Source organism: Anolis carolinensis, chromosome 3 (genome assembly GCF_035594765.1).
Source record: "Anolis carolinensis isolate JA03-04 chromosome 3, rAnoCar3.1.pri, whole genome shotgun sequence".
NCBI classification, from domain to species: domain Eukaryota; kingdom Metazoa; phylum Chordata; class Lepidosauria; order Squamata; family Dactyloidae; genus Anolis; species Anolis carolinensis.
In genome coordinates this window covers 90,130,423-90,146,039 of record NC_085843.1, presented here as the reverse complement: position 1 = coordinate 90,146,039, position 15,617 = coordinate 90,130,423, and the positions used below count along the sequence as shown (strand labels likewise).

Below are 15,617 nucleotides of genomic sequence, written 5' to 3'. Positions count from 1 at the left end.
AATAATAATAATAATAATAATAATATCAGGGTAATTTAAAATAATAGGGGGGAGTTGTGGAAAATCCTTAGCAGGGTGATAGCATGGGCTTTCCCTGCCCATTTCCAATTTTCTTCTCCCCCTGAAGTGGAAAGTCAGTCACACACCAACCTGGGTGGAGAGTTCTAGTTTGGGGTTTTGTCAGCACATTGCAAGGGAGCTCCTGCAGAGGTTGCAAATCTAGGTTCTCTCCACTTCTGCAAGATGGTTTAGAGAGCCCCATAGCAACCAACCACTTCAGGACAGGAAACGGGAGAATAGCAACAGCAGCCAGCCAGCCACCAATGCCCTTTGCAAACGAGCACTTGCAACCCTTTGCAAGCCACTTGCCCCACGTCTGCAGGATGGTTTACAGAGCCCCATAGCAACCAACTACTCCAGGACAGGAAAGGGGAGAAAAGCAACAGCAGCCAGCCAGACACCAAGGCCCTTTGCAAACGAGCACTTCCAACCCTTTGCAAGCCGCTTCTGCAAGCCAGTTTAACGAGCCCCATAGCAACCAACCACTCCTGGACGGGAAAAGCAACAGCGCAAGGCTCCCTCCCTCCGCTTGCAACCCTTTGCAAAGGAGTGAGTCTCCCTCCTCTTGCTCCGCTTCCGCAAGCTGGATTAAGAGCCCCATAGAAACCAGCCACTCCAGGACGGGAAGGGGATTTCTCTCCTGAATAGGTTGGTTGATTAAAACACTTTCTCATATATCTGAAGGTTATCTGAAGGTATTTTGAGGCATGGGCACCAACGCTTCGAATGGGAAGGTTAATCCCATAGCGCCAAACCACCTCGGAACCCAGTTCAATATTAATACGATTAATGAATTTATTATGATTAATGACTTTATGATTTTTTCGCTCAACCCTACACTTTACTATAAAAATGTTGACTGATACCCAAATCAGCAGTCACCTAACACAAATGACACAGATTTTGCTAAGTCCAGAAGACTATATATTAGTGAGGAATTCAGCTATAGCTGCACAACCAGTTATTTTTGAATAACAAATTTTTTAATAGTAAACTCTCCATTAACTGGAACTCAAGCAACCAAACCTCTCAAGCAACCAACAATAAATTCAAAGAACTAATACTTTTAATTTTAAAAACCCTGATTTTATAATACAGTAAAACAGTAATATTATGCTCCATTAAGTTTTTCATTTATTGCTCTTAATTTACTATTAATTATTGTATTTCAATATCAAGTCAATATCAAGCTTATGGTATCTTATAGTCCATAATATATCTTTTAGTATGATGTATAGTACTAGTTAGGCCTATTTTTAATAGTAACTCTCAAGCAAACAAAAACATTTATATGGCATCTACCAATGCCTCACTTTTGTCTTTCACTTTTATTACTTCCTGAGCATTCTTAAATTGTCATAAAGAGAAGCAGTTCTAGCATTTCATTGAGTTTCACAAGAGTGATAAAACTAGACATGGCATCCTACCTCTTATTAATCGTAGCCCAAGCATCATTAATGTTATTGGTCATCAGTTCTACTTTTCTGGTATCATCAGTTGAATAATCCCGGAGAAGCTTAAGTGCCAAATCATTTGCCACATCCACATTTATATGCCACTGCCGTAGTTCTTTTGCAAATTGCTGGAAAGAGAGAGAAGGTTTTGTGAAACTTGAAAAGAATATACGAATACAAAGTGCTTAACATATATAGTAAATGATAGATTCATAGGGTCATAGAATCAAAAGGTTGGAAGGGACCACAACGGCCACCCAGTCCAACCCCCTGCCATTTAGGAACATGATAGGATAATATATGAAACATTGTTCTTTGTTAAACTGTATACAGTTGGCCCTATTAAGTATGTGTGATCCAGAAAAAAAAATAGTTCCAAATCTAAAGTCATTTCCAAATTTTGAATGCAAAAAGTTCGAAACTTTCCGAAACTTCTGAATATTTGTAATGGCGGATGCGCATACGCAATAGGGTAAAACAGCACTGATGGAGGGAACTTTAGGGGATTCTCTCACCCTCATTTTTTGAGCTATCCTGATGAAACTTGCTTCAGTGTTAGAACACATTTACCACTATTAGCTCACCAAATTTCAAAATGTTTCACTTATCCTCAGATTTTTGACAAATTTTCATATATTTTTTTTAATAAAAACCATTTTTTAATAATTACAGAAATCTGTTCCTGGTTTGAAAGTGTTATTTCCTGCTTCATTGGGTTTTCTTTTCTTTGAAAGTCATTGTTCTACTTCAGAAACCTTGTTTTTGTAGCTGAAACTCTGTTAAATTGATGGAGACTCAACAAAGGAAAATGTGCTATTTATAGGATGATGTCCCTTGCGCAAAGACAAATTTTGGCAGTGTAATAAAGTTTTGCCATGGTTTTGTGACAGAACCAATTAGGAAATGACATTTATCAACCAGGAACAGAAATCATAACACACCATCAAACCACTCCTGACAGATGCCCATCAGCCTCAGAATAAGAAAATCTGTTCCTGGGTTGAAAGTGTTATTTCCAGAGTTCTCTTTATTTACACAGGGGGGGGGGGGTCCAGGAATGATGGGAGATGCACTGCTTTGGCGCAGCTGGTGGTCAAACACACACAACAGGCTGAGGGCTTGAAACCAGAGATGAACAGCAACGTTGCTGCGTTCCCCAGAAGAAGGGAGAACAGTGTTCTCTTTATTTACACAGAGAGGGGTCTGGGAATGATGGGAGATGCACTGCTTTGGTGCAGCTGGTGGCCAAACACACACAACAGGTTGAGGGCTTGAACCCAGAGATGCAGTACCGTATATACTCGAATATAAGCTGAGTTTTTCAGCCCTTTTTAAAGGCTGAACAACACCTCCTTGGCTTATACTCGGGTGAGGGTTCTGGTGGGAAGGTGTGGGGCTGAAAGAAGGGCTTCTTTCAGCCCCAAGCCTTCTATCCAGGACTCTCACCTCCTTGCTCAGCGACCTAGCTCTCCTTTCTTTCCTCCTCCCTCGCCCTATGCGTGCCTTTTCCTCTCTTTCCTTGCTGCTACTGCTGTTGCTGTTGCTACTACTGCCCCCTGGAATCCGAGATCTGGAGGCGGATCCCACCCGTGTCTGCTTTCTTTCCTTCCTTCCTGCCTGGGAGATCTGCTCCATTGCTACCCTGTCTGGTCTGGCTTTTCCAGTCCTTGCTGGGAGATCTGCTCTGTTGCTTCCACTCTCTGGTCTAGCTTCCTCTAGCTATCTCTCTTTCTCCCTCCCTCCTTGATTCCTGGCTTCCATCCTGGCTGGGAGATATGCTCTGTTGCTTCTCTATCTGGTCTGGCTTCCCCCCCTCTCTCCCCCCCTCTCTATCTATCTATCTATCTATCTATCTATCTATCTATCTATCTATCTATCATCATCTCTCCCCTTGATTCCTGGCTTCAGTCCTGGCTGGGAGATCAGCTTTGTTGCTTCCCCTTTCTGGTCTGGCTTCCCCCCCCCCTCTCTCTCTCTCTCTCCCTCCCTCCCTCCCTCCCTCCCTCCCTCCCTCCCTCCTCCTTGATTCCTGGCTTCTGTCCTGGCTGGGAGATATGCTCCTTTGCACCTCTATCTGTTGTGGCTTCCCCCCTCTCTCCCCTTGATTCCTGGCTTCAGTCCTGGCTGGGAGATCAGTGTTGTTGCTTCCCCTTTCTGGCTTCCTCTCTATCATCTATCTATCTATCTATCTATCTATCTATCTATCTATCTATCTATCATCTATCTCTGCCCTTGATTCCTGGCTTTAGTCCTGGCTGGGAGATATGCTCCGTTGCTTCTCTATCTGGTCTGGCTCTCTCTCTCTCTTCTTCCTTCCTGCCTTCAGTCCTGGCTGGGTGATCTGCTCCCTTGCTTCCCTCTCTGGTCTGGCTTCCCCCCTCTCTCTCCTTCCTTCCTACCTTATTTTACTCTATTTATTATTATTATTACATTTATTATTTTACTCTATTTTTATTATTACATGTATTATTTTGCTCTATTATTATTACATGTATTATTTTACTCGATCATCATTATTATTACATTTATTATTTTACTTTATCATCATTATTATTACATTTATTTATTTATTTATTTATTTATTTATTTACAGTATTTATATTCCGCCCTTCTCACCCCGAAGGGGACTCAGGGCGGATCACATTACACATATAAGGCAAACATTCAATGCCTAAAAAATAGAACAAAGACAAAGACAAACACAGGCTCCGAGCTGGCCTCAAACTCATGACCTCTTGGTCAGAGTGATTTGTTGCAGCTGGCAGCTGGATGCTCACCAGCCTGTGCCACAGCCCGGCCTAATTTATTATTTTACTCTATCATCATCATTATTATTATTACATTTATTATTTTACTCTATTATTATTGGAAGGATACATAAGCACATTTACATTGAAGAAGGTCAGAATTATTATTTAATCAGAGTTGGACAGTCTTATCTTAAATTATAGTTTTATGTAAATATTAAAAAAAACATTTAACCTACTGATGCCTCAATTAATGTAATTTTATTGGTATCTATTTTTATTTTTGAAATTTACAAGTAGCTGCTGCATTCCCCACCCTTGGCTTATACTCAAGTCAATAAGTTTTCCCAGTTTTTTGAGGTAAAATTAGGTGCCTCGGCTTATATCCGGGTCAGCTTATACTCGAGTATATACGGTACTTTGCCAGGCAAGCACAGGAAGGGCTTGTGGTCAAACGTTGCTGTACTCCCCAAAATGGAGGGAAATAATAGCCTTCTCTTTATACAGAAGATGGGAAATGCAGTACTACTTTGCCATGCAAGCAGCACGCGGCTTGTGTGTGCCCTGGCCAGTGCACAGGCAGAGCAAAGAAACTGCATCTGATTTTAAAAACAAAACAACCCCTTTCCCCAAAAAATCCCACCCAGCACTTTTGTCTCCCAAAATAACTACCCTCTCTTTCTTTCACTCCTTTCTTCTTTTTTTCCCAATGGCTCCCTGCCTTCCTAAGTCCCATGCAACAGCAGGCCAGGCAGGCAGCAGCAAAAAACCCACCACCCTCTCCCTTCCTCAAATGAGGCTCGAAGGTTGCAGGAGTTGTTAAGCACAGCCTTCTCTTTGTACAGAAGATGGGGCACTTTTGTCTCCCAAAATAAATACCTTCTCTTTCTTTCTCTCCTTTCTTTTTGCAAAGGCTCTAACCCATGAATGCAGCAGATGCAGCAGCAGCAGCAACAAAAAACCAACCAACCACCCTCGTACCTTCCCTGGCCGGAATGAGGCTCAAAGGCATGCGGGAGGGATTTTAAGCAGGATGTCCAAAACCCCTCCCCTTACACAAACGTCAGCATTGATTGGGCAGGGAGGCAAGCTCAGGCAAGGCTACTCTTCCCTACAAACAAAGTTTGGTTGCATTAAAAATGCTTTCTCACATATCTGAGGTACTTCCGAGCCCATTAAATCAATGGGCTCAAATGCTTTGAATTTGAAAGTTAATTTTGAGGTGGCAAATCACGTTGGAACCCTGTTCGGAACCCAAAAAAGATTCAATTTAATCCCAAGTTATGATAATTCTGAGGAAATCGCACATGCCTAGGCCCTATGTATTTACAAGTTTCAACCAACTGCAGATCAAATATATGTATATGTGTGTATATGTGTGTGTATGTGTGTGTGTGTGTATATATATATATATATATATATATATATATATATATATATATATATAAGCTGTGCAATACAATGGCATACTAGACCTCTTTATATAAATCCCCTAAAGATTAAACTTTCTTATTCACTTTTGTAAAAATCTATGTCCACATATGTATCCTCATGGAGGTACAGCTCTCCTTTCTCTTGAAATGAATGGGAACCCATTAAAACAAAGCAGTTTCATTTTTTCAATGAAAATGTCAGAATCCTCTAAGAAAGTGTACAGGATAATCAAGGTTATATTTTTGTGGGATGTAAGGAGAACACAATACTAATCAAAATTTGTTTTTTTTCTCTTAGAAATGATCATTCTCTAAATATGCTTGCCACAGATGCAGGTGAAATGTCAGGAGAGAAAGCTACTTGAACATGTCCATACAGCCCGAAAAACTCACAACAACCCAGCCAAAAAAGGAACACTGCAACAGATTTAATTTTAAAAAGGTAAGACATAGTATGTTATATTGATTACCCAATGGTCAAATTCTTACAAAAACAAATGCATTACATCCTCATACATATTTCAAGTTTCATAGGTTTCCCAAAAGAATCCTGCTAATTGTTTGATAAAGAATATGATAATTTTTGTTGGAAATTCTTTGTTTTTGTCCTAGACCTATCATTTGCAAGATTTCAGGGGAAAGGAAATACCTTTTTAAAAGTCTGAGAGCCAAAAGATATAACCGTTTTTATAAAACAGTTTTTTTTGTTTTGTTTTGTGTTTTAATTAAGAAAATGGACTCCCAGGAATATGGAGTGGAAGACTGGTGAGTTAAATGAAAGAAAGAGCTCAAGCATCCCCCACCAGTTGTAAATTCATTAACTGCTCTCTGTATTCAGACTGCTTTTTACTCACAAGGGGTAGGGAGAGATCTTAGGATAACATGTTTAGTTTTACTCTAAGCCCTAAGTGCAACTTAATGATATTATCATTGTGTACCTTCAAGTTGTTTCTGATTTATGGTGATGCTAAGGAACAGCTATCATGGGGCTTTCTTGGCAGGATTTGTTCACAGAGGGTTAGTGTTTCTCTTCCTGTAGATGGGAGAGTATTATTTACCAAAGGTCTTTGGGTTCCATGGCTCAGCAGGAGTTTGAATCCTATATTTCCAGAATCATAGTTCAACACTCAGACCATCACACCATACTGGCTCTCTATCCTAGAACATCCCACTAGTGGGAAAGCAGAAGAAAGCAGAGGGAATTGTCTTCGAGGTTGACCAGCCAACCCACACCATGTCAATGCTTTCCCTAGCTTTCTCAGATGTTACCTGACTTCTGAAGATGGGTTTAGGACTCCATTTCCATGTGGTACAGAAACAGGGCCCCACGGAGTTCCACCAGAAGTGCCCTTACATCATGACCTCCATGGGATATACTTGTACTGAATTAGAAAACAGTTGTGCAAGAAGTTGTAGATCCTTGCATAACAGTGTAGTATAATGGCTTCCATAATAAAAATTATAATGGAAACCATCTAGTGTTAACTTTGAAAATGCACAAATTGGGCCTTACAGTAGTACAGTGACATGCATGGATGCAGACTACATCTGTAGCATAGATATATACCTAATACTTAACTTTACCCTCAAAAGCAAAGGCAAGATTTAAGTATTGGCCATACTATCATATTTTTGCTTGTGGTAGTGACCTATATAAGAAGTCACATATGCAGAGCAGAGTTACAAAATGAAATAAAATGTAGATACTCTGATTACATGTAATTTTTTCTTTATTGTTTTATTCATTAGATTATGTAATGAGTGCCATCTACTGGAAAAGTATTAAATATGCATATACAAAAATTTACAGAACTGCTGAAAGCATAATGAATTCAAATATACTTTTCTTGGTCCCTTTTCCCCCCTGAAAATGTTGAAAAGTTGTTACAATGATTTTGTAATGTTGATTAAGCCACTGTGGCTCCCATGCCAAGGGAGAAGTGAGATATAAATTGAATGACTGCATAAATAAATAAATAAACTTTGCTTCTGTTCTAGAATATTCAGTATCGTTCTATTACACATTTAGCAGTATTTTATTTCACATTAAGTGAAAATTATGCTGAGATAAATGAAGTAAAAACACTGACATAATAATAATAATAATAATAATAATAATAATAATAATAATAATAATAATATACAAAAAACAAGGTGTGTGACTAAGACTGCTGGCAGTATAAATCTGTTAAAATTCTTGAGCAAGTACAGTACAAGTTTAAAACATCAACAGGAAAAGGCAGTAGCATCATCATTGAATCAAAATGCATTCCCAAATGTGTGATGTCCCATTCCCTTTATTCGCAGTCATCTTTGCAATGAAACCTGCATTTGATTTAACAAACAGTATTAAATTAATCCTAACAAGACAATTATTTCAATCCCTATGATTTGAAGCAGATATAAATGAACAATGCAACATTTTTTTGTTTTATGTTTTGAATAAGCCTTCAAATATAAAGGATAATTGGAGATATGCTGATGACTAACATCCACATTATTAATTATACTAAACAGTAAATATGCTATTTTGTTTTATTTATGGTTCTACCAATTATGAAAATGTTGGTGGTGACTGACATAGTCTAATTTTTGATGCTAAAAAGCAGACCTCAGGGGCTTGCTTTTTAAAATGTGTTTAGTCTTCCAACCCTCCAAAACATATCCTTTCAAAGAAGGCTACGAAATGCAAGAGGATTGGCAAGTGTTTCATTGATAGAATGCAAAGAAGTAATGACCTATAAACATATAGTCTAGAAATGTGCACTATATCGAGCCCTGTGTGAAATGAAATGACCTTACATTTACCTCTGAAGAAAACCATTTAATAGGCCTACTGACAACTCATTACAGGCCATTTAAAAAGTGATGCTTCTCACTATAAACTTCAATACTTATATCTATTAAATTAGTGACATAAGTAAACAACAATATCAGTTGGAACATTAAAAGAAGTGGGTCTCTCTGTCTCTCTTAATATCTCTTTCTCTCATATATTTTCTCTCGCTTTGAATAAAAAACAGTATCTTTTCAATAATTGTGAAGAGTTCTGCTCTTGAGCCCTGGCTTCCCATTCTTTTTCAATGAGATGGAGACCAAAGTGATGCAATGACTGTTTTATCAGCCAACCTATTAGAGTCCCATTATTTTCTGTCTTACATGACTTAATGTAATGAATTTTTATAATTAAACTAATGACATACTTTTTCTCTTATTTTTTCTCTCCCTCTCTTTACTTTCAGGCCCCATTTATCTCTGAAATAATTATGGTTTCTTTCATTCTCACACACACACACACACACATACTTTTCTTTTAAAAAGTGGTTTCATTAACTTAATTTCATTGTGACATATTTTGGAGCAGCTTTCTTAGTTTATCTCACTCATTGCTTCAATTTGTTGATTTTGTTGAAAAGCTCTTGGAATTAGAGAAATGCATACATCATTCTGTTCGTATTTATTTAATTTTTTTTCTCTAACAAGAAAAGAGTAGCAGTGCTTTCAGATGATTTTTAGAAAAACCAGCATGAAAGTAAGCTCTCCATTTCTATTGTTATATTTCACAAGTGAAATTATATATTGGGTGTTAAATATAGGAATATTTATTGTGTTATTTTTATTGGGGGTGGGAGCCAAGAGGCCTCATAAACAAAATTCATTAAAAGCTAACATTACAAATAAAGCACCTATTTAAACAATGTATTTTCAAAGGCTGCAAAAGTTAAAAACATAAATAAAAGTCCTCCCCCACCCTCAACCAACAAAGCTTGTCTGATAGTTATTACATAGTAAAAAGGAAAGCAATGAGGTAGCCACCCTGCCCTTCAATGGAAAAAACATTTCATAAGGTGAGAGCAGTAAAGTAATAAACAAGCAATTCCTGTTTTTGCAGAAAAACTATCATATTCTGAATATCCACAGTAGTCAGGACTATTACACTTTTTTTTTCAAGACTAAGATCCTACCTTGGTATTACCTTAACACAGTGGTTCTCAACCTGTGGGTCCCCAGGTGTTTTGGCCTACAACTCCCAGAAATCCTAGCCAGTTTACCAGCTGTTAGAATTTCTGGGAGTTGAAAGCCAAAACATCTGGGGCCCCACAGGTTGAGAACTACTGCTTTATCAGAAACCAAGATTGCAAACATCTCTAAACATAATCTCTAAATTCTCCTCCAGAATCTTCTATATAAGTTTAGAAATAGTAGGCTGATTTTTGTAGTTTTTTTTAACTAGTATGGATTTTTTTCCTCTATACAGTGGAGTGTTAGATGATGAATGAAAATGTATTGGGTGTTGACTGGAAACTCAGTTATGAATTAATTTTGAACATGGATTCCAGTGGTTCTACATTTAGGATGTACACAGGGGAAAAGTTAAGAAAATTGAAGAAAATCCTTTGAAAATACTATCCCTTGATGTACACATATTGACTCCATAGCAGTTCACAATTATGACATTAGGAGCTACTATACACATCCTACTATACACATCCTACTTTCCAGGTTATAGGGGAAACAAGCAGGGAAGGTGATCTGAAAGGGAAGTGTGGGAGGGAGTCTCAACCATCCCACAGTGCCAACCGCAGTTCAGCACCTTTCCCTTCCTTTGGTGCTGCAATTCCCAGCCTTGAAATGCTTGGTGTTCTTCCCAGAAGAACATTTATGACATCAACCAAGGCACTGCAGTGGTGGGTCAGAAGAGAAAGGAGGACAATTCTTCCCTCTCTTCTATCCCATTACTTCATCACCTCAGCTGATATCACACTTGTCACCAAGGGAGCACTCTCACCTCCACAGAGTTATACCCCTCTTGCTGATTTAAGATTTTCTGAAAGACTAGAAGTCTTTTTAAGCAAGAAAAGCAGTTATGATGTAACATTTTTGAGGTTACAAGTATTAACAATCCTTATAGGACTGATTATCTACTTAGATTTCTAATGATAGGATTAAATCCGCCTTCCTATTTTCCACATTTTTTCTATTAATAATTCATTACGGAGCTCCATGGTGTATTAATTAGTTGGCATTAATTAGTATTCAATGTTTAGTATGTTGTATTAGTGTTAGCATAAGTTGGTTTTAACTGTAGTTCTATGAAAGTCTTATGTGTTCTGTATGCTTGTGGTTTTTCAGTTTTAAAATTAATAAAATGTACAATTAAAAAAATGAACTTTACACTTGCTGAAGGACATTTAATCTATTTTTTCTTTGTATTTTCCAGGGCTCAACACAGTCATACAAACCAAATGCCAAGACGGGACCCTAGTGAGCCCTGTCACAGATTAAGCTCCAAGGATTTCAGGGGAAAATTGGTTTTAGCATTAAAGAAGACTGTTCATTTCTGCTTTTTCTATACACCATCATATGCTCAGAAGATAGACACCATTTTGCTCACTGCATGGAATAAAAATATATATTAAAAATGACCAAGTGAAAATAATTCCCTGTGCACTGTTACTATATGAAGGGCTAGATACTCACTACCTAATTTGATACAGGAAACCTAAAAATATTATCTTGAAGTCCTATTATTATCAAAGCCTTATATTCAAATATTAGCTTATAATAAAAATCTGAATTAACTGAGATCAGCATGATTTGAGTCTCTTTGATTTTCACACATGCCTAGCTCAGTCAAGCATAAAACTGCTTGGCATAACACTTGAAAGTCTTTATGCAGGAAATGACACAATAAGAATCATAACGCAGACAAAAAGAGATTTCTCTTTTTCTATACAATGTATATAAAAAGAAATCAAACGACAGAATAATTTTTTTCAACTCAGGAGATCAAGAAAAGCAACAGCAAAAACAACCATTGATTTACTATTGTTTGCAAAATAGGCTGGATTAGAATATATTTAGGTTTGATATAATGTGGCTCTTCTTAACATTACTAACAATCTGTTTGACATTGGCTAGATATGTTATTAGCAAGAAATTACTCAATTGGGAGGGAGAATTGAAATGAAAGAAAACATGTCAATATTCAATTATAAATCAAGATACGTAGTTGGGCTTTTTTCTTTTAGTATAATGCAAAGCATTGTCAACTGCTTGTTTAAGAGATGTAGCCATAATCCACAAGTGTTTCCAAGATGATTGGCTTCATTATATGTATTATGTTGATGTATTTTGACTGTGTTGTACCCCGCCTCAAGGTGGGTAACAAATTAATAATAGTAATAATAATAATAATAATAATAATAATAATAATAATTTATTATTTATTATTATACGAAACCATTGATCATCTCCTCAGCTGCTGTAAGAAAATTGCACAGACAGACTACAAACAGAGGCATAACTGTGTGGCCCAAATGATCCATTGGAACTTATGCATCAAGTACCACCTGCCAGCAGCAAAGAACTGGTGGGATCACAAACCAGCAAAGGTCGTGGAAAATGAACACGCAAAGATACTGTGGGACTTCCGAATCCAGACTGACAAAGTTCTGGAACACAACACACCAGATATCACAGTTGTGGAAAAGAACAAGGTTTGGATAATTGATGTCGCCATCCCAGGTGACAGTCGCATTGATGAAAAACAACAGGAAAAAATTTAATAGGTTTAGGACTCATAATGCCTAGAGAACATGAATTTGAGATGGTTGTTATACTGCTGCAAAGAGCAGCAACAATAAGTGAGTAGGAAGACATCAGCTATCATAATATTTATTACATCATTCTACCCCGCCCTTCTCACCCACCTATCTTAAGCTTATGTATGCACTAGTGTTGTGCTTTTGTATGGAATTGCGGTTTGTTTTGTGTAGTTTCATTCATTCTGTCTCATTTTCATATTTGTCCCTGCTAACGAAAATGGGGTGCCTATACGAACAAATTTTTCTTTTGGCTTACAAAAAAAGCAAACATTTTCAGACCATTGGCTGCAATGGGAGGGCTTCCGAGGCTCACCCCCCTCCCCGGCTCGATTTTTTGGGCTAGAGGGGTGAAAATCACCACACATGAAGGGCATTTCGACCCCTTTTAGCCCACCAACTTTTAAAATGTTTGGATCTTCCCCAGAGTACTATTATTGTTGTTATTATTATTATTATTATTATTATTATTATTATTATTAACACCCATTGGCACACATCAGCTGCCATGGGGAAGCAGCCCTCTCCCAGATGCAGATTAGGGTGCCAGAATAACTGTTGTTCTTAATATTAATATTAATATTAATATTAAGACCCATTGGTACACATCAAATGTAATGGGGAAGCACTCCTCTCCCAGACCCAGCTTAGGGTCCCAGAATAACTGTTGGTCTTAATATTAATATTAATATTAAGACCCATTGGTGCACATCAGATGTAATGGGGAAGCAGACCTCTTTCAGACTCAGAATAGGGTACCAGAGTAACTATCATTATTTATATTAATATTATTATTAATACCCATTGATACACATCAGCTGTAATGGGAAAGCAGCCCTCTGTCAGTACCTGCTTATTGTTATGGGACCGAAACAAAAGGAAAACAAAAGCAAGCACGATGACTGTGTGACTTTTCGTGTCGCCTCTCGTTTCCTACAAAAATGTCATCATTCGTTTTGTGTAGACGAATGGTCAAAACGAAATGATAGCATGAAGGAAACAAAGGAAACATTTTCGCGCACATCTCTAGTATACACTAATTCAACTCATTCTAACAACTTTAACTCTTAGATGTTAGAATTCAATAGCATTGAGCCAAGACAGTTAAAATGGTGTCAACTGAATTACTTCTATGATATAAATGCACCCTATGTCTTGTGGAGATGATAGAGTTATGAAGTAGACTAGATAAGAGCAATATTGTACATCAGGAAGATATGCCCACATGTGGGTGTCTATATTTTCGAATCTTACCTTAAGTTCAGCATTCTGCTTCTTCAGTCCTTCCACAGTATAAGAAATCTCCTTCCATGATGCAAGTTTCACTTTAGCACATTCCAAAACCTGCTCTGCTTCTTGCCTGGCCTCCAACCATTGTGTTGAGTCTTTTAGCATTTCATGCAGCTGTTGTCTTCGGTTGTGAAGATGTCCCTGCACTTCATCCCACTGATTTTGTATCTTTTCAACTGGTCAGACACAAAGATAAAAGGAAGAACAAGAATCCTTACATGCAAAACTGTACAACACTATATCCAATCTGAGTAATTTGGGAATAAATGTGAAAGTCTGCTCTTGAATATATTGAAAATTTGAAGCTTAAAAAACAACAATAACCTCAAACTCTTCCATTTAAGAACATATGTTCTATTAATTTTCAACATTACATTAGTAATGAGATCAATAGCTCACAGTTTTTAACCAAACCTTGGCATAGATGAGTTGTGCAAAACCCTATAAACAATAGCCAGGATTTCTATTCTGAGAACAGTCTAAATGTAGCCAGTATATTTTATCTGAGAACTATCCAAATACATAAGGAAACTTGAAAATGCTACATTTAGTTTGAATAACAACATGCATTAACTGCCTCTCGAGTATGGAAATCCACATGAATTATTATCTATAAATCTGGCTAATTTGTGCAATGGACTTTAGTCTCCAATTATACTCAGCTATAATCTGCTCTAGGTAGAAAAGATAGATATGTCATATTCTTGTTTAAGAGACCTGTAGGCCCTAATTACTATCCCAAGAAATGACAGAATAATCAGAATTTATGAGATAATCAGTACTTCTGAAGAACGATGAACACCATAAATACATACATTTTCTTTATTACCTAGAATGCATTGTGTGAAACATCTTATAAGTTTGCTGAACCAGAATATATATTAAAACAAACATATTATGTTAATTATAATTCTGTTTCTCTTATTGCTTTGTAACATCTTTTTAAAAAAACTATTATCACCAAATATTTACAAACTGAATGGGAATATGTTATTTACATAGTACCATGAAATTAATGAGATTGCTATAAATCAGCAGGAAAATTGAAAGCACATAATAATGACCCATGATGCTATGATACATGAAAGGAATAAAACTTATATCTAGAGCATGAAAGGTATTCCATGCATTTAAACAAAGAGGAATTTTCATGAGTACATTAGGATTTCTCTATCAGTTGTTTCTTTATCCATAGTATAGAAACTCCAGCACAGACAAAGCTTCATAGATAGATAGATAGATAGATAGACAGATAGATTCAGATATGCACTAGAGATGATGCATTGTCATTTATTAATCTAATATTCTTTTTTAATATAAATTTTATTTGATACATCCTGACAATTAACAAACTTTTGTCATACAGGTATTATTTCAGTATACATTATTCCAGAAGTAAATATTCCTTAAATAACATTTTAAACGGTCCATAGATATCTATCACCCACTAGCCCTGCCCTCCCCCCATTCTCCCCACCCCCCTGGAACAGCAATTCTAAATATTGTCATTGCATCAGTTTAACCGTGTGGAAAGCCTGGTTCAAGGTGCTGTATCTGTCACCGCCGTTTATTTTGTCAATTATCACAGACCATTTCCTGAACCAGTCTTGCTCTTTTTGGCTATTTGTATATTTGTTTTTCCTTTGATTGATAAAGTCATTAATTATATATTCTGATATATAAGCCCACCAAGTTTCTAAATCCCATTTTGTATAATCTCTCCATCCTCGGGCTATCGTGGCTTGTATTGCCACTGTCATATATTTTAGGATCTCTGTCCAATCATTGTTATCTTCCTTTGCCTTTATTGTGAGGGACATAAATCTGGATTTATCCCACAGTAATTCTTTCCCTATTATTTCTTCAATTACTTTTCTTATTTTACTATAATAGTTCTGAATTTTTCTACAATCCCACCACATATGGGAGAATGAACCTATTCCCCCACAATTGTGTCAACACTTGTTTGAAGTATTTCCCGTTATGTGTGCTAATTGGAGGGGGGTTCTGTACCATTTAGAGATTATT

General features: G+C 37.1%; 1 protein-coding gene across 15 annotated transcripts in view; it reads right to left on the bottom strand.

Annotated features, from left to right (window-relative positions):
* The window catches only part of dmd (dystrophin), a 1,684,732-nt gene that overhangs the window by 373,215 nt on the left and 1,295,900 nt on the right, over nt 1-15,617 (bottom strand). For all 15 annotated transcript variants that reach the window (XR_010004953.1, XM_008107345.3, XM_016992722.2 and 12 more), the window contains 2 exons: nt 13,554-13,765; nt 1,488-1,642 (listed from right to left, as the gene is read on the bottom strand). Coding sequence is in view for 14 of the 15 variants with exons in the window: in XM_008107345.3 (XP_008105552.2) it covers nt 1,488-1,642; nt 13,554-13,765 (367 nt within the window). In the remaining variant the exon portion in view is untranslated. The remainder of the gene's footprint in view (nt 1-1,487; nt 1,643-13,553; nt 13,766-15,617) is intronic.